General features: G+C 53.6%; 2 protein-coding genes and 1 pseudogene across 2 annotated transcripts in view; 2 read left to right on the top strand and 1 right to left on the bottom strand.

Moving 5' to 3' along the window:
• The window catches only part of LOC132334709 (zinc finger protein 850-like), an 800,740-nt pseudogene that overhangs the window by 136,385 nt on the left and 643,186 nt on the right, over positions 1-21,169 (top strand).
• The window catches only part of LOC132334515 (zinc finger protein 883-like), a 90,785-nt gene that overhangs the window by 61,699 nt on the left and 7,917 nt on the right, over positions 1-21,169 (bottom strand). The window lies entirely within an intron of this gene.
• LOC132334764 (olfactory receptor 14A16-like) lies at positions 8,888-9,880 on the top strand. The gene has a single exon (XM_059860878.1). It carries the CDS (start codon positions 8,888-8,890, stop codon positions 9,818-9,820), a length of 933 nt encoding a protein of 310 aa, XP_059716861.1. The 3' UTR covers positions 9,821-9,880.

Below are 21,169 nucleotides of genomic sequence, written 5' to 3'. Positions count from 1 at the left end.
GGAGTTCAAGCTGCCTCAGAGGTGATTGGCAGGGAAGCACAACTCCTCCAGGCACCCTGACTACCGGTGCTGGGGTGGATGTTTAAGAGAAAGGGTCCCACCACCCACCACGCCACTGATGCTACATGGAGTAAATGGATTGCTCTGATCACACAGCGCACCCATATTGGAAACCTGAATCGCCCTGAGATTTTGGAGATAATTACAAAGTGGCCGGAAGGTGAAAACTTTGATCTCACTGATTAAGAGGAACAAGAGCAAGTGACACATGCTGAAGAAGCTCCACCATACAACCATCTGCCAGCAGAGGAAACACGCTATGCTCTTTTCACGGACGGTTCCTGTAGCATTGTAGGGATGAACCGTAAGTGGAAAGCAGCTGTATGGAGCCCCACACGACAGGTCGTGGATCGAGCCTACTCACTGAAATCAAGACTTTTCAGCTCGCCCTGGGCATTGCTAAGAGAGAGAAGTGGCTAAAGCTCTACCTTTATACTGACTTGTGGATGGTAGCCAATGCTCTGTGGGGATGGCTGGAAAGGTGAAAAAGGCCAACTGGCAGCGTAGGGGAAAACCAATCTGGGCTGCTGATGAGTGGAAAGACATTGCAACTCCGTTGGAGAAGCTACCTGTGAAAGTCCGCCATGTAGATGCCCATGTCCCCAAGAGTCAGGCTAATGAGCAACATTGAAACAATGAACAGGTAAATCAGGCAGCAAAAAAAGAGGTGTCCAAGATAGACCAAGATTGGCAACACAAGGGGGAGCTGTTCCTAGCTCGATGGGCCCACGATGCCTCAGGTCATCAGGGTAGAGATGCCACGAAGGCACGAGACTGAGGGGTGGATCTAACCATGGACAGTATTTCTCAGGTTATCCATGACTGTGAGACATGTGCTGACATCAAACAGGCCCAGCGGGTGAAGCCCCTGTGGTATGGTGGGCAGTGGTCCAAGTACAAGTATGGGGAGGCCTGGCAGATTGACTACATCACACTGCCCCAGACACGCCAAGGCAAGTGCTACGTGCTGACCATGGTGGAAGCCACCACTGGGTGGTTGGAAACCTGCCCTGTGCCTCATGCCACTGCCTGTAACACGATCCGGGGCCTTGAAAAGCAAGTCCTGTGGAGACATGGAAGCCCTGAGAAAACTGAGTCACACAATGGGACCCATTGCAACAACAGCCTTATCAACCCCTGGGCCAAAAAACATGGTATTAAATGGATATATCATATCCCCTATCATGCACCAGCTGCCGGGAAAGTTGAACGGTGCAATGGACTGCTTAGGACTACCCTGAAGGCACCTGGGGGGGGAACATTTAGAACTCGGGAAATGAACTTAGCAAAAGTCGCCTGGATGGTCAACACCTGAGGGTCCATCAATCGAGCTGGTCCTGCCCAGTCTGAACCCTTGCACACAGTGGATGGAGATAAAGTCCCTGTTGTACACATGAAAGGTATTTTAGGAAAGACTGTTTGGATTAATCCCACCTCAGGCAAAGACAAACCCATCTGTGGAATTGTTTTTGCTCGAGGACCTGGTTACACTTGGTGGGTAATGCAGAAAGATGGAGAAAGCTGTTGTGTACCACAGGGAAACCTAGTCTTTAGTGAGAACAGTGTGTAAGGTTTATTGTGATGCAGATGGAAATAGAATAAGGGATGGATAATGTCCTAGATTGCAAGGCAATGTGTGTGTTCTATTTGCCATCTGTTAGAGGTGTGGCAGTTATCTTCTGTGAATTGGGCAGTTTTTCTTTATCTCTTCCACACCAGTCCTCCCTCTGGGAGGCATCTGGTGTTAATGGGCTAATGAATGTCACTGCATGACTGATAACAGTTACATCATCCCATTGTGAGATGCTCCGCCCAGAGGGAGGGGCCAAGCATTCCTACCTGGATAGAATCTGAGATTTTGGGACAACCGAACAGCCTTTCCACTGGATTCCCTAAAGGAGGAGCAGCCTTTTCCACTGGATTCCCAGAGGAAGACCAGGCCCATCTATACCACCACTGGATCTTCAGAGGAAGACTACACCCTTCTACAGGATCACTGCTCCAACAGAACCACACCTGTCTGCAGGAAGACTGCAGGAGGACTGCAGCCACCATTTCAATTGCACTGCTACCAACACCCGGACCCACAGGGTGTCAGGTCATATTCTGACTCTGTCAGTGCTGTTTTGTATTACTGCATCGTTTCTTTTATTTTCTTCCCTAATTTTTATTTTCTTCCCTTATTCCTGCTCCCATATCTGTGCCTGAGAGCCCCCTCAATTTCAAAATTATAACAATTCGGAGGGAGGGGATTTACACTTTCCATTTCAGGGGCGGCTCCTGCCTTCATTAGCAGACACCTGTCTTTTCCAACCAAGACAAGGGGAAAGGTTCAAAGCCTCAGTTATAATGCCAATAAAGTTTGAAGGAACAAATAAAATAGGAATTGGGGATGTTCTGTTAGTTCCAAATGCAGGGTGAAATTTATTAGGATGGAGTGCTCCCAGAGAAAGGGAAGATGGTAGTTAAGCTTCTCCAGTTAAGGGAAGGAAATGAGGAGAAAATTCATGAGATGATGTGGGCAAAACTAAAAAATGGACGTAAATTAAACATCAAACCTATAGTAATAAAAATAGTTAATGAAAACCATCCAGTTTGGGTATGGCAACATCCACTCTCCCTGGAGGGGAGACAAGGACTATGGCCGGTGATCCAGGACCTACTTGAGGACAGGCCCTTAAAGCCATGTATGTCCCCCCATAATACACCCATATTACCAGGAAAGAAGTCAGAAGGGACTTACAGGCTTGTCCAAGAGTTGAGAGAAGTGAACAAAAGAACAGTGAATCGGTACCCAGTGGTGCCCAATCCCTATAGACTACTGAGTAACATCCCAGTGGTTCAGTGTGATAGACCTAAAAGATGCTTTTTGGGTGTGCTCTCTGGCAGAGGAAAGTGGGTTATATTTGCCTTTGAATGGGAGAACCCTGATTCTGGGGGAAGCAACAGCTTCAGTGAACTGGGTTTCCCCAAGGGTTTTCCAAATCCCCAAACCTGTTTGGTCAAACCCTAGGAGGAGAAGTACTAAAAACACTTCTCCATTAAACCTGGGATAAAGCTCATCCAATATGTAAATTATTTGCTTCTCTCAGGACTGGAAGAAAAAGAAGTTTGGGAATCCACCATAGTGTTGTTAAATTTTCTGGGGAACTAAGTTTTTGGATCTCAAAATGGATTCTACAATTTGTAAAAATGGAAGTAAAGTACCTAGGACATGTGATTTGTCAAGGGAGCTGGCAGCTGACCCTGAGAGAATTATGGGGATAGTCTCACTCCCAGGGCCAAAAACTAAGAGGGAAGTCAGCAGGTTTTAGGCTTGTGGGGATATTGTAGGCTATGGATTGAAGGATACATGCAGGCCATCCAGATCTTGTATGAAAAGTTGGTTGAAGAAGAGATTAGGTGGGAAAAAGATGATGAACAAAAGTTTGAAGCTTTAAAGCAAAAATTAGTCAGTGTACCGGCACTGAGTCTTCCTGCCTTAGACAAACCCTTCTATCTGCTTGTGGATATAGAAAAAGGGGAAATGAGATTGACTCTCAAGCAGAGACTGAAAGAAAACCAGAAAAACACCAAGATGCCCAAAAAGTAGAGTCAAGCTTCCACCAACCAACTCGAGAACTGTCTTCCTGTTTTAATGGGTGAGAATTACCAGCATCTGTTGAGGAGAAGTACACAAGGGACTGTAAAAGGTAATGGGACAGCTTCATCAAGAAAATAAGACAAAGGGAGGAGAGCAAGACCGGGTTGGCTGCTTTGCTCACTACCAAGAAGGCTCCATAGCCCTGCTGCAGGCGGCAACCCCGTAGGCATGGTAAGGTAGGGACAAAAGGCCAGACCAGACCTCTGTCATTCCTCTCCTCAGTTGTCTTTTAATACAACAGGGACTGGAGGGCAGGGCCGAGCTGGCCTCTGTACTCACCCCTAAGATACACTGACTATGGGTAGCAACCACATAGGCATGGTAGATGGGAGACAAAGCCATACTGGACCTCTGTGATGCCCTTTTGTCCATTCCAAATAAGTGTGTCCAAGGAAAACCTGAGACTTTTTCTCCTCTTCCCGCTGTCCTCGCCCACATCAACAGATGCTGGTATGACTCATTCAAGAGAGAGAGGAAATTTTTTACTTAACTGTTTGAGCCAAATGACTAATAGAAAAAGAAAAGGGGGGTTTGTTATAGATGAGTAATGCTATGGTTGACTCTCACAATCAAGGGGTGAATATTAAATATATGTTAAGAGAAGTTTTGTGGATGTATAATTATCTTTCCCCTCCCCCTTGCCTTGTTATCATGGGATGGCCTCAGTAGTTGGGGCATTTGGGAGGGTCAGCTTGTTACTATGGCAGCACCTGACCTCCAATCAAGGTGTAATAAAGTGATCTGCACCACTGGACAGGAGTCGATTGACAAAGCTTTGGGAGGGGCTGGAAGTATAAAAGACAGAACATCCATTTAGTAAATAAGGACACGGTGACTGAATCCTTTGCTCCCAGTGCTGTGTCCTTCTCTTTATTCAGTCTTCTGTTGTGTTTTGATAAGATCTTAATAATTTAAATTTTTGAAAGTGATAATGGTTTCTCACATGAAGTTGGGGAATGTGAGGGAAGGTTGTCCATGCTGAGTCAGCTCTCAAGGTACAACTTCTCTGACCTGGCCCGACCTCCTTGGGAGTGGTCCAACATCAATATCAAACACAGAGTGCTGCAATCACCTCTTCCCTAAAGAGAACAGTAATAAAATACATTCTTTAAAATAGAATTAAATATTTCTTAGAAGCTCATTGAAATAGGAATCCATAACTGTAAAAGGAAAACTTCCTGCTGACATGAACTAGACCAGAGGGAAATCAAGGCAGAGCCATGGTTTGTCAGGACTTGCTTGATCCTAATGAGCTTCACTGTGCATTTGGAGCTGAGCCCTGGAACCTCAGGGCCTGAGAGGAGATTGCACAAACCTTTCCAGGAGCCAAAGGCAGAAGAAAACCCCAAAGCATCTCAAGGCATGAATGGGTCCCACTGAGGTCCATCCCAAAAGTGGCTCCTCATGGACTCCTTGGAGGAGAAAATTGGAGGCCAGGATGACACAAAAACTTCTCAGAGATTCAGTGTGGGAAGGAAATTCCAAAGTACCTTAAACACCTTGAGTGTCTCAAAGTATTAATGAGCCCCACTGAGTGTCAGTACAAAGCTCTCAAGGGACTCCTTAAAGCAGATAATTGGGGCCATGATTGCACAAACCTCTCCCAGAGTCTGTATCCAAAGGGAAACACCAAGTACCTTAAAAGAACTGAAGTACCTTGAAGCATTAATGAGCCCCACTGAGTGTTGTTACTGACAAAGCCTCTCCAGGGACTAATTACAGCAGATAATTGGAGGCCATGATTGCTCACACCTCTCAGAGACTCCCAGGCAAAAGCCAAACCCAAAGTCCTTTGAAAACCCTGCAGTCCCTGGGAGCATTCAGGAGGCCCCAGGGCCATTGCTGAGCAAAGCTCCCCAGGGACTCCTTCCAGCAGATCCTTGAGGCTACTGGGATGTGGGCTAGGGGGGGATGCTGAGGGCAGGACAAGGGGCTGACAGTGCCCAGCCTGGCTGGGGCTGTGCCAGGAGGCCCCAGGGCCTCAGGACAAGGTGTCTCCTCCCAGCCCTTGGTGGCACAGACCCTGCTCTACCCCAGGGCACCAAGATTGGCTTCTCTTTGTCCCCAGCTGTCATCAGTGCCTCCAGTTCTCTCCTCTGCCTGGGGCCTGGGGACACTTTCTCTGTTGTGTCCCTCAGTGGGACCCATTAAAAGTGAAAGAAACTTTGGAGTTGGATTCTGACATGGAATTCTGGAAAGGTTTCTTCAGCTCCCTCTAAAGGACTGATGTTCAGGTCCTCAGCATAAAGCCCCAGAGGGTCATAAAGTCCTTGTGCTGTGTCTGTGCTGCTGAGCTGGGCTGGGCTCCTGGCCCAGAGGCAGCTCCTGGTAACCAAGAAGAGCTTCAAAAGCACATTTCTCTTGATGAGCAGCTTTTCTCCCAGCCCAGCAGAGCTGGGGCACTGCCTGCAGCCACCCCGGGCACAGCACAGAGGCACAGAGAGCTTCAATCAGTCAGGGCTGGGAAGGTGCTGAGAAGTGCCTGGGGCACAATCACTGCCAGCCCTTGGCACAGGAACCTCTGGCTGCAGGACAATGCAGCTGCAGCTCCTGGAGCCATCTCCTAAAGCTGCAACATCCCAATGCCTGCAGACTCTGTGAGTACATTCTCTGATTCTCTCTTGTGCAGAGCAGCCAGGGGTGCCCAGGGCTGTCCTGCAGAGCAGGGTCCTGCAGCCCAGGGCGCTGTGCTGGGGCAGGGACTCTGCTGCCTGCCAGGGACAGCTCTCAGCCGGCCCGGGAGCTGCTCCCAGCACTAGGGGACAAGATCTGGGGGGAAGGAGCCCCCCTGAGCAGGGCAGGTGCTGCTGCTGAGAGGGGCTGGGTGGGGCAGGGCTGCTCCCAGCTCCAGACCAGCCTGGGCACAGCTCTGGAGGGCACTTCTCAAAGAAGGTAAACTGGGATTGCTGTAAGGATCAGGAGGTTTCCTGAGAGTGTTTTCAATTTCCTTCTTGGAGAAGGATGGGAATGTTGGGGTGGTGCCAAAACATTTTTGCTTTTTCTATATTTTTCATATATTCATGCCTCTGTAAAATACAATTATATAGTTGTAAATCTATAATCATTATTTTTTTCTATTAAACTCTTTTTTTTTACTCTTATTAAGCTGCTATTATATACTTCTATAACTAGAATCCTTAATTAACTCTGGTACATTTCCTAACCTTTCTCTTAGATTTTAGAACAACGGGCTGACTGTCTAAATACATTCCTGAAATACTGTCTTATTATCTGTGTTATTATCAAATAGCCTTATTATTAGGAAGAGAGCCTACAAGAAAATTTTGTTTTTTGACCAGAATGTGAGCAGTCACAACAAAAAGTAGAGGCAAAGAAGCCCTTGGACCTACTCCAATGAGTTGAGCCAGGGGTGCGTAACTGGGGCAACTGAATCTCCTATTGGATGTTCCTGTTAAATATCCTGATTTATCAACCCTAATAAATTGGTAAAACCAGGCCCCAGGTGTGCCCCATCCCCACTGGGACACCTGGAAGCTTCCAATAAATGTCTGGTTTTTACTTTATTGTTCTAACACGGTTGCAAGGGGTTTTTTCTCTTTTGATTATAGACCACAAGGGGATGAGAGAAGAAGAACAGGAATTGTAATCCCAGAATCACAGAACATTCTGAGTTAAAAGGGACAGAGATGATCATCCAAGGAATGTTTGAACATTTACAGAGACTCCAGAACTGTAACTTTGGGTGGTCAGTCTCTCTGCTGGGAGCCTCCCAAAGGTCCCTCAGCCACTCCTCAGCCCTGGACAGCAGCAGCATCACCTCTGCAGGGCCCAGCAGGGCTCTCCTGAGCTGCCCTTGCCCACCTGCACACAGAGCCTGCCCCAGCCAGGGCCCTGCACACAGGCAGGTTTCTGTAGGGCCAGGGCCAGGGCACACAGGGTGGGACAAGGCTCCTCTCAGGAGGGAATGTCCAGGCCCATGGAGATGCTCAGGGAGGGAGAGGGGGCTGAAGAGAGCAGTGCTGGGGGCAGGAGGGCACTGCTGGTGTGTGGGAGGTGCCGGGCACAGCTGGGCACGGGAACACTGTCCTGAGTACCCGGCTGTCTCTGCCCTGCCCTCTCAGGCACAGCACCACAACATCTTCTCTTGTTTCTGCACTGCCCTGATATTGTCACTGTTATCTGCTGCTCTCAGGGAGGCTCTGGCATTTGCAGCAGCTGGGTCAGGCACTGCCCTTGGCATTCCTGACAGGCAGGGGTGTCCATGGGAATGGGGTGTCCAAGCTTCCCTGGCACCTGTGGGGCTGTGGGCAAAGCAGTCCATGGGAAAGGGGAATGAGCTGAGCCCCCTCCCTGTGATCCCATCATGGGCACAGCCAGGGATCTCCTTGCTGTGCCCTTCCATGCTCTGAGCTGCCCTCCTGGGTGCAAATCTGTGCCAGAGACTCTGGGAGTTCCCTGAATGTCCCAAAGGGAAGGGCAGAGCTGCCACAGCTGAGGAAATGCTGCTGGGTTTGCCAAGGGAGCCATGAGTGTCCTTGGCACAAGGGGGTGCTGAGATCTTGCCCAGAGACCTTGAGAGAGAGTGAGATATTCAGGGATCCCTCTGCTCTGGGCAGGGTCTGGTTTATCCCAGGATGACCGCAGAGTGTGATTGTGCTCTGACTGCAGGCAAAGGTGCAAAGCCAGGGCAGCTGGGAACAAGCCCATCCAGCCCCTCACCTTCCCTGAGCCACAGGGAATCCTTTGCCTCTCACATCTCTCAGTGGCAAACTTGGAGTACAGCAGAAATGCTGGGGATTTCTGACCTCAAAAAGCCCCAGGAAAGATATATTGGTAGGAAAACAATTCCTAAAACCAACTCCTCCCTTTAGAAATGGGAGTGCAGATGCCACCAAGCCTGTCTGCATTAGGAGTGATTCCCCTGACAAATCCTGAATACCAGCCTTGTCCCTTTTCCACATGGCCACAAACCCAGGGCAGTGGGGCAGGGATGGCTCCTCAAGAGCCCCCACACACATACCTGGCTGCTCCTGGCACACTCAGCCAGAACAACTGGAGCTCAGGCAGGGACCTGGGTGAAGGTTTTCCCAGAGCAGGAACAAGGATGGGTGAGTCCCAGCAGGACAGTCTGCAGGGAATGGCCCAGGTTTGGCTCAAAGCAGCCTCTCCTGACTTGTCACTGTCCTTTCTCCATGATCAGGACCCCAAGTGCAGCCACAGCAAATGTCCAACAGCAGCTCCATCAGGCACTTCCTCCTGCTGGCCTTGGCAGACACGCGGCAGCTGCAGCTCCTGCACTTCTGCCTCTTGCTGGGCATCTCCCTGGCTGCCCTCCTGGGCAACGGCCTCATCATCAGCGCCGTAGCCTGCGGCCACCACCTGCACACGCCCATGTTCTTCTTCCTGCTCAACCTGGCCCTCACTGACCTGGGCTCCATCTGCACCACTGTCCCCAAAGCCATGCACAATTCCCTCTGGGACACCAGGACCATCTCCTACAAAGGATGTGCTGCACAGCTCTTTTTATTTATGTTCTTCATCTCAGCAGAGTTTTCCCTCCTGACCATCATGTGCTACGACCGCTACGTGTCCATCTGCAAACCCCTGCACCACGGGACCCTCCTGGGCAGCAGAGCTTGTGCCCACATGGCAGCAGCTGCCTGGGCCAGTGCCTTTCTCTATTCACTGCTGCACACAGCCAATACATTTTCCCTGCCCCTGTGCCATGGCAATGCCCTGGGCCAGTTCTTCTGTGAAGTGCCTGCAATCCTCAAGCTCTCCTGCTCCCAATCCAGCCTCAGGGAACTTGGGCTCATTGCAGTCAGTGCCTGTTTAGGACTTGGCTGTTTTGCGTTCATTGTTTTCTCCTATGTGCAGATCTTCAGGGCCGTCCTGAGGATCCCCTCTGATCAGGGACAGCACAAAGCCTTTTCCACCTGCCTCCCTCACCTGGCCGTAGTCTCTCTGTTCCTCAGCACTGGCACATTTACCTACCTGAAGCCCTCCTCCATGTCCTCTCCATCCCTGGATCTGGCCCTGTCAGTTCTGTACTCAGTGGTGCCTCCAGCCCTGAACCCCCTCATGTACAGCCTGAGGAACCAGGAGCTCAAGGCTTCACTGTGGAAAATGATGACTGGATGGTTTCAGAAACATTAAACTGCTGGCCAATTTCTGCAAATCACTTGTAATAAAAGTAATCTTTCAAGCTTCTTGTAATTAGGTTGTGGTGGTATTTTTTCTTTGGTTTAGCTATTCATATGGTCCAAAAAAAAAATGTTACTCTTTGTGCCATTTCTCATTTTGTGTTACTCCACCTTCCCTGTGGCCACAGACTGTGTCAATGAGGGGCTGTGCTCTCGGTGGCTTTAATGGAACTAAAGGATCTCCCAGCAAAGTTTTCTGCAGAGATGCCCTTGTGTTCCCTTCTCTGGAGCTGCAGTAGCAATGTCTGTGTGCAGAGCTGGGGGCAGATCAGTGCTGGCCCAGCAGCTGTGCCCAGCAGCAGCAGCACTTGGTGTTGCCAGTGCTGCTCCCGTGGCCCTGCCCCGCTGCCCTGGTGGCCCTGGTGTTGCTGTAGGGCCTGAGTGCTCTCGGGGCCGGGCACAGCCCTGGGGGTGGCAGTGCCAGGGCTGCAGCAGGGACAGGCCATGGGCACTGCTGGGGCAGCGCTGACACCTCAGGCCAGGCCCTGGGGGCTCCAGGCTCCTTGCCCAGGCTCTCTCAAGAACATGGCCAGGAACAATGCTCAGCACAGAAAACCCCCGTGAGCAGCCCCAGGGTGGCCGTGGGCAGGCTGGGTGCAAACAGCATGGCTGGGGCTCTGCAAGGGCCCTGGGGGAGATGGGAAGGAGCAGCAGAGCAGGGGCTGATCCATCCCCAGTGCGCTGGACAGCCCAGGGCAGCGTCCCAGAGCGTCCTCATGGAGCTGCCAACAACATCCCCCCTCTGCAGCCCTGGCCTCTCCCCCAGCTCACACAGGTGCCCCATCCTTGCAGGCACAGACACGGCAGCACTGGCTCAGGAGCCCCTGTTTGCATTGCACAGAGCAGGGGGAGCACCCCCATGCTGTTGGTGTGGGGACATGAACCTGAGGGAGCACAAATGCCATCAGCCCCTGGAGCCAACAAGGGCTGGGAATGGCAGGGAAATGACTCAGCTTTGTCCTGGCTTCTGCACTCAGCCAGAAAGTTTGTTCCCATCAGCTGGGAGTTTCCTGTCCCACTGCAGATGCTGTTGCTCAGAGCCAGGGCTGCCTGGCAGCCACCCCCAAACTGCCCTGAGCATTTCCTTGGCTTCACCTTTGCTTTCCTTACTCTTCCCGCTACAAATTTCTTCTCATTGCCCACCCCTGTTCCCTCTCCTGCAAACAGCCCATCCCTGTTTGCCCTTCCCTCTCTGGCCCCACTCCCCATTACAGTTCCTGACTTGGCACCATGGGAACGTCCCTTGGGGAGCAGGATCATCCCACAAGTGCTGCAGGAATTGTCTGCAGGCTCCTCCAGTGCCTCCTGCTGCTCCCTTGCCAGAGGCACTAGGAGCCAGGTGGGCACATCTGGGCTGCTGTGTCTGGCTCTGGGGCTCCCTGTTCTGGGCAATGAGGAGGAGCTGCAGAGGCTCTGCAGGACTGACAGGATGGGCTTTGGGCCTGGCAGGAGAAGCTGAGGGACCTGGGCTGCTGGAGCTTCTGAAGAGGAGGCCCAGGGCTCATCCTGCAACTGCTCCAAGGGTGATTTCAGAGAATCCCAGAATCAGCAAGGGTGGAAAAGGCCATGGAGATCATCAGGCCTAAGCTGTGCCCTGACACCACCTTGTCTCCTCTGAGCCTCCGCTTCTCCAGGATAAACAACCCCAGCTCCCTCAGCCACTCTGAACAGGACTTGTGCTCCAGACCCCTCTCCAGCCTTGTTGCCCTTCTCTGGACACGCTCCAGCCTCTCCATGTCCTTCCTAAATTGGGGGGCCAGAACTGGACACAACACTCGAGGTGCTGCCCAAGCTGTGCCCAGCACAGGGGAAGAATCACTGCCCTGCTCCTGCTGGCCACACCATTCCTGATCCAGGCCAGGAGCCTTGGCCTTCTTGGCCACCTGGACACACTGCTGCCTCATGTCCAGCCTGCTGCCCATCAGTCCCTGCAGGTCCCTTTCTGCCTGGCTGCTGTCCAGCCACTCTGTCCCCAGCCTGTAGAGTGGGAGGGAGGAAGGGAGGAAGGAAGGAAGGAAAAGAGGAAGGGGTCCAGATCCAGTCCTTCCTGAAATGTGCTGTTTGCTGGCACTGCCAGTTCCCTGATCTGGATATTTCCCTATTCTGGCACAGCCCAATTGCAGCAATGTGCTGGCACAGGAATGAGAATTCCTGGTACTTGTACGTACTATATAAACCTTCTTGTAAACCTCCTTGTATACATACTATATAAACCTTCTGTCAAACCTTAAAAATTCTCTACAAATTCATGTCCAGCATTACTGGGTCTGGCCCCACCCAGATCTGGTGTTTGCTGGCACCGCCAGTGCTCAGATCCAGCAGTTTCCCAGTGGCAGCACAGCCCAAGTCCAGCAGGTTGCTGGCACAGAAAGCCAAAACCCGGCAATTTTCTGGTGTCGGCACTGGCACTGCCCTGATCTGCTGTTAGTTGGCACTGCCAGTACCCAGATCTGGCAATTTCCCAGTGCTGGAACAACCCAAATGCAGCAATTTTCTGGCAAAGAAAACCAAATCCTTGCAGCTTCCTGGTGCAGCCACCAGCACGGCCCAGATCTGGTGTTGGCTGCCACTGCCTGTGCCCAGATCCGGACATTTCCAGGTTCCAGCACAGCCCAAGTGCAGCAAGTTTTTGGAAAAGAAAGATAAAACACAGCAATTTCCCGGTGCCAGGACTGCCACTGCCCAGATCTGGGGTTTCCCAGCACTGCCAGTGCCCAGATCCAGAGATTTCTGGGTGCCAGCACAGCCCAAGTGCAGCAATTTGCTGGCACAGAAAGCCAAAACCAAGCAAATACCTGGTACCCACACCAACCCGATCTCATGTTTGCTGACACTGCTAGTGTCCCAATCAGGAATATTTCAGATGCCTGTCCAGTGTAATTCCAGCAGTTTGCTGGCACAGAAAGGGAACATTTGGCAATTTCCCAGTGGGGGCACAATCCCTGCCCAGATCTGGTGTGCGTTGGCACTGCCAGTGCCCAGATCTGGCAATTTCCCAGTGCCAGCACAACCCAAATGCAGCAATTTTCTGGCAAAGAAAGCAAAAACCTGGCACACTGGTGTGTGTTTGGGCTGGTTTAAAAGAAGAAGGAGGCCTCAGCTTAAGGCTGTGGGAAAACCCTGTTTAGTTAGGCTGAGCAGGAGCTCCTGCCCATATTCCTCTTGTTCAGTTATGCAGACTGTTACTAGAAAGTTCTGAGTTCTCTTTGCTACCATTGGTTACTTTTTACTGCAAAAATTATAATATTCTTAATCGTTCCTTCCTCTTGGATCCTTCCCTCAGATCCCACCTTAACCCCTCCCCATAAATAAATGTATAAATATCCCTGCTAGACCCTGGACCCAGGCTTTTTTCTGCTTCGCTCTCTGAACTGTGGACGCTGTCCTGTTTGTTGTGTTTGCCTTCATTAAAGTTCTGTTTCCAGACACCCAGACGAAAGCAGTCTCTCTCTGTAAAGTGGCCAGAGCTGGTTCTCAGGGCAACCACCGGTCAAGGGTCTGGACAGGTGTTTGCTGGCACCACCAGTGCCCAGATCTGGAAATTTCCCTGTTCCAGCACCGCCCATGTCCAGCAATTTGCTGGTACAGAAATCCAAAACCCGGCAACTTCCTGCTCCTGGCTCTGGGACCTCCCACATCTTGTGTTTGCTGCACCAGTACCCAGATTTGGAAATTTCCCAATGCCAGCAGAGCCCAAATCCAGCAGATTTCTGCCACTGGCAACAACACGACCCAGATCTGGTGTTTGCTGGCAGCGCCAGTGCCCAGATCTGAAAACTTCCTGGTGCTGGCACAGCCCAAGTCCAGTGATTTTCTGGCACAGAAAGACAAAATTTGGAAATTTCCAGGTTCTGGCTCCAGCAACATCAAGATCTGGTGCTGCACACACAGTGCAGTGTGGAAAGCCAAGAGAAGCGGCAGCTGGTGGCTGCAGAAGTTCAACCTTGTTCTCCACAAGAGGTTCTTGAAAAGAACAGACAGGAGAAGATTCCTGGAAAACTGAAACAGCTTTCCAGAAGTGACATGAAAACAGAAGACACAATCCAGGACGTTTTCCTCTATTTATTTCTATGCTCCCCTTCTCCATGTTGCACTACTTCTCCATCCCAGTAATTGTAGATGCACCTCACCTACAAAATTGGCGACTTAGCAAGTTTTAGGCACTCTAAAATACCATGAGCCACACACACTTTTCCTTGCCCTGTTTTTACTGGAAAGCAACACTGGAGATGGAAGTGCAGTGCTGGGGTCAGGTAAGAATCCTACACCAAGGGAAGGTGTCCCGACAGTGTTTGACCCTCAGCAAGGACAATGCCCAGCAGCAAGCGAGGGGATTGCTCTGCCAGCGTGCAGGAGTCAGGGCTCTGCATCTGGGCTCAACCCTGCAAAGTTCCCGTGTTCGGACAGACGAAGGGGCTGTCCCCGGGGCGCGCGGGGCTCGGCCGTGGGGCTCGTGGGGCGAGCGGGGAACGAACACGGGGACGAACGGCCCCGGGGCTTCAGTTGCAGCGGCGGCAGCGGCGGCAGCGACAGCGGCGGCAGTAGCAGCGGCGGCAAAAAAACAGAGAAGCCTCTATACTCTTTTTTTCTTTTTCTTTCTCTCCCTTTCCCGCTGTCGGGCACTCTTCTCTCGGGGCCCGTTTCCCGGCGTTCCTCTCCTCTCCCCGCCTCCCTCTCTCCCCTTGCCTGGCCCGGCCATGTCCCCGGCCCGCCCCCGGCCCAGGGCGGGGCTGCGCCGTCCCCGTCCCCGTCCCCGTCCCCGTCCCCGTCCCCGTCCCCGTCCCCGGGCGTCCCGCCGCAGTCTCGCCTCCGCCCGGCTCTGGCCGTACTGGCGGTGCCGCTGCTGGGCGGGCATCGGTGCCTGGGGCTCGGGCGGCATCGCCGCCCTTTTTTTCCGCCTGGCCCGAGCCCGGCCCCGGCCCCAACGCCGGGCCCGACGCATGGTCCATCCCCGACCCCGGCCCCGGCCCCGGCTCCTCCCGGGGCCCGCGGAGGACACACGCGGCGCGGCCGCTCCCGCCGCCTCCGCTGCGGCTTCCCCGGCCCGAGCTCCGCCGCTCGGCAGCGCGGCCGCCGGCCCCGAGCCTCCCGTGTCGCGTTCCCAAGAGCGAACGCCCGGGGATGGCCGGCCCGGGGCGGGTGAGGGGCGCTCGGGGGCCGTAGCTGGCCCCGGGCCGAGCGCTGACAGCCGCGTCCCGCCCGCAGGGAAGGCGCAGGAGGCCCTGCAGGAGCGGTACCGGCTGGGTTCGCTGCTGGGGCGCGGCGGCTTCGGCAGCGTCTTCGCGGCCACGCGGCTCTCGGACGGCGCCCCGGTGAGCGGCGGGGCCGGCGGCGGGCACAGGAGGAGGGGGCGGAGGAGGAGGAGGATGGGGCTGTGCCTGGGCAGGGCGGGCGGCGAGCTCAGCCCGCTCTTCCCCTTGGCTTGCAGGTGGCCATCAAAAGGGTGCCACGGAACCGCGTCCGGCACTGGGGCGAGCTGGTGAGTGAGCGGGGCCAGCGGCAGAAGCCGGGGCTGCTGGGCGGGAATGAGCCGAGGTCCGGCAGGGTGGAAGCTGCCAGGACGGCTCGAGGCGGAGCGGGCGTGGGGCCAGTGCAGGGCGCAGAGCATCCCGGGCTGGGTGAGGGCTTCCCCAGGCCTGGCACGGCATCAGCCCCCACTGAGGGCATCGTGCTCCTCCCGCAGCCCGACGGCACCAGAGCACCGCTGGAGATCGTGCTGCTGGACAAGGTGTCCACCGGCTTCCCCGGTGTGGTGCAGCTGCTGGAGTGGCTCGAGCTCCCCAACAAAATTGTGATGGTGCTGGAGCGGCCAGAGCGGTGTCAGGACCTGCGGGATTTCATTCGGGCACGGCGGTTCCTGTCCGAGGAGGTGGCGCGGGAGCTGTTCCGCCAGGTGCTGGAGGCCGTGCGGCACTGCACCAGCTGCGGGGTCCTGCACCGCGACATCAAACCAGAGAACATCCTGGTTGACCTGGCCACCGGGCAGGCGAAACTGATTGACTTTGGCTGTGGCACCTACCTGCAAGACACAGGCTACACGCACTTTGCAGGTGAGCCTCCACAGGGGTGTGCTCCTGGTGCTGGCATCTCATGGCCCAGCATCTCCCAGGCCAAGCTGGCTGTGGCAGAGGGGATTCTCCCTTTTGCTGCCAGTCAGGGGACGGAGTCTTCAGCTGAGTTGCTTTGGAGGGGGGCTGGGTGGGGAGCCATCTTCCAGCCCTGCTGTCAGCCTTTGCCAGCCACTCTTCCCAGGATGGGGGCTGGGCTGGGGCAGCCAGCCTGACAAAAACCCCCGTGGGTGGGGGTAGCAGAGAGGGGTGGCCAGAACCTGTGCCCCAGCCAGTTTGTGGTGCAGGCGAGAGGAAGGGCTTGGACTGCTCCACTCGCCCTGTTTGCCTTGGCTTCATAATATTTTAGGAGCAATGCAAGCAGGGAGGATAAGGGAATGTTTTTTCCCCAGCACAGAGGGGTTTTCCCTTTGCATGTCATGGTCAGGCCTAGCCAGGGCTGCCCTCTTCCAACACCAGTGGCTTCTTTTGCAACCCTGAGTTTGTGCACAAGTCCCAGGTGCTGGTGAGAGGGCAGTGGTCACCCTGTGTGCCACTGATGCAGCCCCTGCACACCCAGGGATGCTGGGGCCAGGCTGTGGGAGCAGCAGCATCCCCCTGCTGAACTCCATCTGTATTCCATAGGAACACCGTCATACAGCCCCCCGGAATGGAACCACTATGGCTGGTACCACGGCGAGGCAGCAACGATCTGGTCCTTGGGCATCCTGCTGCACCAGATGGTCTGCGGGGAGCACCCTTTCAGGAGGGGCTGGAACATCTGCTGGGGCCAGCTCTCACTGCCACAAGGGCTCTCTCAAGGTGGATCCTCTTCTCTGGGCATGGGGGGAATACCAGTGCTGGGAGCCAGCAGCGGGCTCGTGAGCATCCCGCTCTGGCAGCTGCTGAGGAGGGGGCACATGTCCTGCTCTCCTCCAGAACAGGGAATTGATGGGAAAGTTGAGGCCCAGCTCTGAGCGCATCCAGAATGGCCTGGGCATGGGAATAGTGGGGCAAAGCAGACAGGAGCCTTCTCCAGCTGAGCGGCAGTTTCTGCTTTCTCTCCCCAGAGTGCAAAGATCTGATCAGGTGGTGTTTATCCGTGCACTTCTTGGACAGACCCACATTAGAAGATCTGTTCTGTGATCCTTGGGTGCAGGATATTCCTCTGCCATAGAAGAAGGGAGAGAATCCCAGGCACACTTTGATCCCAGGCCCTGGTAAGTTCCAGCTCCACACACACCTTGGCAATCAGAAGCAAAGGAACCCAGAACCTTTTTGTGCTGCCTGTGTCACTGCCCAGGGGTCATGGGATGGGAACATGCAGCCCTTGTGCTGGAGCTGAGCTGCCCTGCCCAGCACTGGTGGCCACCATCCAGGCTGGTTTTGCTTGTCCTGGTTCCCTGACAGCTGGGGCCCTGAGCAGAGCCCTGAGAGCCTGGTCTCACCGCAGGGAAGGAGAAGGAGCCCCTGGAGAAGCTGTACCAGGTGGGGATGTTGCTGCTGCTGCTGCTGGAGACAGTGAGGATGACATCAAGGATGACAAGCTCTTCCTCAGCCTGGCCACCGGTGGTTGAAGGTGATGGACTTTGATTCTGGCACCTTCTTAACAAAGCCAAAGTCCACAGGAAATTTGCAGATGAGTCCAGAGCTGGGGAAATGCTCCCAGATTTGGGCATTGCCCAGCCTGGCAGGGAAGCAAAGGTTCCCCCTTTGCTGGGGCAGATGCAACTCATTCTTCAGTCGGCTGCCCAGCTGCTTTTTGGCAGGGCTGGGGGGATAGGCTGGGGTGGGTACAAAATGGGAGTGGGCTCCTGGCCCTGCCAACAGCCCCCAGCACCCACCGTGGCCTGGGCTGGGGCTGGGGCAGCCAGCCCGACACAAACAAACCCCATGGTGGGAGCAGAGGTGGGACTCCAGAAGCTGTGCACAGCTGCTTTGCTGTGCAGGAAAGGAAGGGCTTGGGCTGCTCCACTGCCCTTGTTTGCTTTGGGATCCCTGTGATTTTGGGGGGCAGTGCAGGGGGGAAGAGAGAAAGTGTGGGCTTCCCTCACCCATGGCTGGGTTTTTCCCTAGCATGTAGGGGTTGGGCCTTCCTCAAGGCCCTGACAGAGATAAGAGTTTTTCCCTTTTTTCTTGTTTTCCATTTTTGTCTCCAATCTTTTTTCAATAATGTGTTGTTTGTTTTTCCAGAGCAAGCATACTGGGTGGTCCAACGTGGATGGGGAAGTGCTTGGGAGCAGCTGTGGCGTGGATGGGCCGTGCCCTTGGAGAAGGCTGAGGACATGGTTTGGGAGCAGCTTTTCTTCCAGCCGTGGATGGCGTGAGGTGGGTCCCTGTCTGCTTGGCAGGGTGGGATCAGAGCTTTTGGGAGATGGCAGCGAGCACAGGAGCATCCTGCTCTGGGCAGCTGCTGAGGGCTGGATGTGCCCTGGCTGGCTGCAGGCTGGGCACATGTCCTGCCCTCCTGCTCTGCTCCCAAAGGCAGCAGGGATGGGCAGCTCTGGGCACAGCTCTGGGCACAGCCAGCATGGTCTGGGCACCGCAGGCCTTGGCACAAGGGGACAGGAGCCCTCAGCTGACGGGCAGTTTCTGCTTTCTCTCCTTGCAGCCGGGCTCTGCGGGTGCTGAGGCTGCTCTGGGCTCTGCCAGGGCTCTGCTGGGCTCAGCCCTGGGCCCAGCTGGGCTGGCTCTGCCCTCACATTGCTCTGACAGCTTTGCATCAGACGGGCCCGTTCTGAGCACAGCGCCTGAGCTTTCTGATTTGGCAGGTGAGTGAGACTCTCCTGCAGGCCCAGAGATTGCAGCTGGGGACACGCATCCAATTGGCAAGGACCCAGACTCTCCACAGTCCCATCTAAACGCCTGGGTCTCCACAGGGTGTTTTGTCTGTCCCATTCTTCCTTCTTTATTGGTTGGAATTGTGCAATTGCATTTTCTTCCTCCTCTAGAAGTGCCAGGAGTGGGCCGAGGCTGGCGAGTGGGCCGTGTTCCTGAGGCAGTGCAGGCTGGAGCTGATGGATGGAGAATTGCCCTTCTGCACTTCCCAACCAGAGCAAAAAGCCGTAAGTGGGACTTGGTGTCTCTAAGAATTTTCGGACAGTTTCAAAGGGAATGTGCAGCTCATTACCAGGGTGAGGAGGAAGGTCATCTTCTAAAGGATTTGGCGATTGACAGTTTCTTTTCCCAGTCTTGCCTGGAGCTGGAAGGGCACAAAACAATTTCCTCTTGCTTTGAGCACAATTTCAAATACCAATGTTGGAAACAAAGCCCAAAATGTTCTAAAAGGCTGCTGAGGTCAGTAGGATGGACACATGCCATCAGCACATTTACAATTTAAATAACTGAGTTCTCGTTTTTAACGATCATTTACCTCTTAATGCAAAGTTACACAAGTTTTTTCACTAACACTTGATTTTTGCTTTTATCTTTCACATTTTATATATTTTTTTCTTTTTTCTTTTTTTTCTCTTTAAATAGAAAGAGCTCTAATATGTCTGGCACGGCAGCGCTCAGTGGTGGAGTCACTTCAAACAATGCACGGTAGTCCACAGTCAATCTCCATTCCCCTTCAGATTTACGCACAGGCCAGATGGGGCTGTTGAAGGGTGAGTGGGTCTTGCTGACCACCCCTTGGCTCTCCAGCTCTCGGATCATCTTATGGATGGGGATCACAGCATCTCGAGTGGTTCTATACTGCCGTTGATGCACTGTGGAAGTGGCAATTGGCACCTGTTGCTCTTCTCCCTTCAGAAGTCCTACTGCAGATGGATTCTCGGACAGTCCAGGCAAAGTGTTCAATTGCTGGATGCCCTCTGTCACTACAGCTGCTATCCCAAATGCCCACCTGAGTCCTTTTGGGTCCTTGAAATACCCACTTCTAAGGTAATCTATGCCCAAAATACATGGGGCCTCGGGGCCAGTCACAATAGGGTGTTTTTTCCACTCATTTCCCGTCAGGCTCTCATCCGCTTCCACCAAAGTGAAATCCTGGGATCCCCCTGTCACGCCGGCAATAGAAACAGATTCTGTCCCCACGTCTCGATGGGATTAATGTACATTGCACACCAGTGTCAACCAAAGCTTTATACTCCAGTGGTTCCGATGTGCCAGGCCAAAGAATCCACACAGACCAGAAAACACGATTTTCCCTAGCCTCTACCTGGCTAGAGGCAGGGCCCCTCTAAGCCTGGTCATGCTTCTTTCCCTGGGCATATGTCTTAGATGTTCTTTCAAGGGGATCGGACATGTCATCATCGTCATTGTATCTGGCAGTTCGGCTATGGGCAACTGGAGCTGCTTCCCTTTTGGTGGAGCTCCCTCTCTGAGTCCTGCCTTCCTTCAATTCACATACCCGTCGTGCCAGAGCAGCAGTAGATTTCCCATCCTATCTCCTCATGTTTTCTCCACTATCACGCAGGAAGAACCACAGCTCAGCTCGTGGGGTGTACCTTCTCTCTCCATCTGGGGAATGTCTGTGTTGGGCACTAGGATCTCTGATCTGTACTGCTGAGATTTGGAGAAGGTCTTCCTTAATCTCCTCTCTGAGCTTCTTGTGATTCTCCTCGATCTTATCCTCTAACTTCTGCAGACGTGTTTCCACTGCTGCGATTCTGGCATGCAGAATTGGGCCATGCACAGTGTCTGCATATGCTTGGAGCTTCTTCGCCATATCCAGCACGGTCTCATCCCTCTCATCCCGCTTCATTATGGCTAAGGCAGAAGCATATTCATGTGGCCCGAGTCGTACAAGTTTCCGCCACATCACAGACGTGCATGGTACCAAGTCTGGGTTCCTAGTTGTTACGTCATCTGAGAAGATAATCTCTGCCACTGCCATTTCCCTCAAGCGTTGGATCCCTTGCTCTATGGTCTTCCACTGGGTCTGCTGCATCCAAAGATCATCTGCACACAGGTATCTTTGTGCAGCACTGTCCAAGACCCGTGCCCAGAGGCTGTGAGGATTAACCCCCCTCATCATTCCTTGGTCGATGACAGGATCATGTGACAGGGATCCCAAATGCCTGGCTTCAGTGTCGTCCAGAATTGTGGCCTCACCTGCAGCATCCCAGAGATGGACTAACCAACTAATTATGGATTCATCAGGTCGCCGGGTGTAATCCTTCCTTAGGCCATGGAGGTCCTTCAGGGAAAAGGACTCCATATTGGCTTCTGATCTGGCACCTGCTGCTTTGACTTCTGATTTTACATCAGGAGGTGCTGAGGGTCCTTCTCCTGCATCATCATCATCCACT

Source organism: Haemorhous mexicanus, chromosome 16 (genome assembly GCF_027477595.1).
Source record: "Haemorhous mexicanus isolate bHaeMex1 chromosome 16, bHaeMex1.pri, whole genome shotgun sequence".
In the NCBI taxonomy this organism is placed as follows: Eukaryota; Metazoa; Chordata; class Aves; order Passeriformes; family Fringillidae; genus Haemorhous; species Haemorhous mexicanus.
This window is presented reverse-complemented; position numbering and strand designations above follow the sequence as displayed.